Source organism: Phaethon lepturus, unplaced genomic scaffold (genome assembly GCF_000687285.1).
Source record: "Phaethon lepturus isolate BGI_N335 unplaced genomic scaffold, ASM68728v1 scaffold25802, whole genome shotgun sequence".
NCBI classification, from domain to species: Eukaryota; Metazoa; Chordata; class Aves; order Phaethontiformes; family Phaethontidae; genus Phaethon; species Phaethon lepturus.
Genome location: NW_010521703.1, coordinates 12,407 through 13,582, shown reverse-complemented (window position 1 = coordinate 13,582; position 1,176 = coordinate 12,407). Strand labels below are relative to the sequence as shown.

At 59.1% G+C, this 1,176-nt stretch overlaps 1 protein-coding gene across 1 annotated transcript in view; it reads left to right on the top strand.

The window, feature by feature from the left end:
- Positions 1-575: 575 nt before the first annotated feature.
- The window catches only part of LOC104616563 (ninein-like), a gene marked incomplete at both ends in the record, with an annotated part of 12,086 nt that continues 11,485 nt past the window's right edge, over positions 576-1,176 (top strand). The window contains one exon of the mRNA XM_010281611.1: positions 576-615. Coding sequence (XP_010279913.1) covers positions 576-615 — 40 coding nt within the window. The remainder of the gene's footprint in view (positions 616-1,176) is intronic.

Below are 1,176 nucleotides of genomic sequence, written 5' to 3'. Positions count from 1 at the left end.
ATGAGGTGGTGGTGTGCCATGCAGCTTTCTGCCAAGGGCTACCCATGATGGGGATGCTTGAGACTCGAAGCGTGCTGTGCTTGTGTCCTGGCTTGCAGGCTGGCCGCGCACGAGATCCACGTGGGCTGCAGGTGGGGTTTGGCAATGGCAAAACAGTGCTGCTGGAAGGAAAGGGTAACCCAGGCTCGGGTGGTGCCCATATGCAGCTTGTGATGTTCCCTGCAGCCACATCATCTCGACCACCGATACGTCCAAGACAAGCAGCATGGTTTGCTTGGAGAGCAGATCTCTCTCTCCTTCCCCATCAACCCGCCAGACCAGAGCGGGTCATTGCGGGGCTTTAGGTGCCTTTTGCTGCAGCTGCGGTTTATCCCCAGCGAAGCCCCTCGCGTGCCAGAAACGGGTAGCATCAAAGAGCTGTGGATTGCCAGCCCAGCCTGTGGGGAGCGGGGAGATGAAAGCCTGGCGGCGTTGCTGGAGCCCTGTAGCTCGTTTGATGCTGATTGCAGAGTCTCTTTCATACGGGCGATGGCTTGCAATAGTAATAACTCGGGAATCTTTTGTTTTCTCCCCAGCACTGGAAGACGCAAGACAGCGAGGAGTACGAGGCCGAGGGTAAGAGCAAGCAGCAGCACTTGTACGTGTTTATTCTCTTCAGCTTTGAAGATGAATCAGAGGAGCACTTTGAGACGGTCTCAGGCCAGCTGTGTGTGCTGAGCAGTCCCAGCCTGGCGTGGCGCAGAGCTCGGCAAGGCGCACACGGGCCAAGCAAGCCCCGAGCTGGGAAGGAAAGCTAAAGTGGGGCTCCTTGGAGGGCACAGCCTTGTGCCTTACCCTCTCTGACCTCTTCTCTTCCTCCTGTTGGGTGGAAGCACTGCTCTGCTGCAGGTGCTCTCCGTTTCCCTTGACCCCAGCACCCCCAGAGCAGCAGCCGGGGCTGGTCCTTGTCCCCAGTCCTGCCCTGGGGGCTGTGGGGCTGCTGGCTGTAGTGGAGCACGGTAGGCACTAGATGTCAGCACGGACCAGTCATTAAATGTTTCCTAATTGTCCTGGAAAGGCAAGCAGGGTGACCCCGGGGTGCGGAGAAGCTCCCCACCCCCATGGATACAGCCGGCGGGACCCGGCGGCTGAGCAGGGACAGCAGTGGGACACGTCCTGTTCTGCTCTGGGATGTGG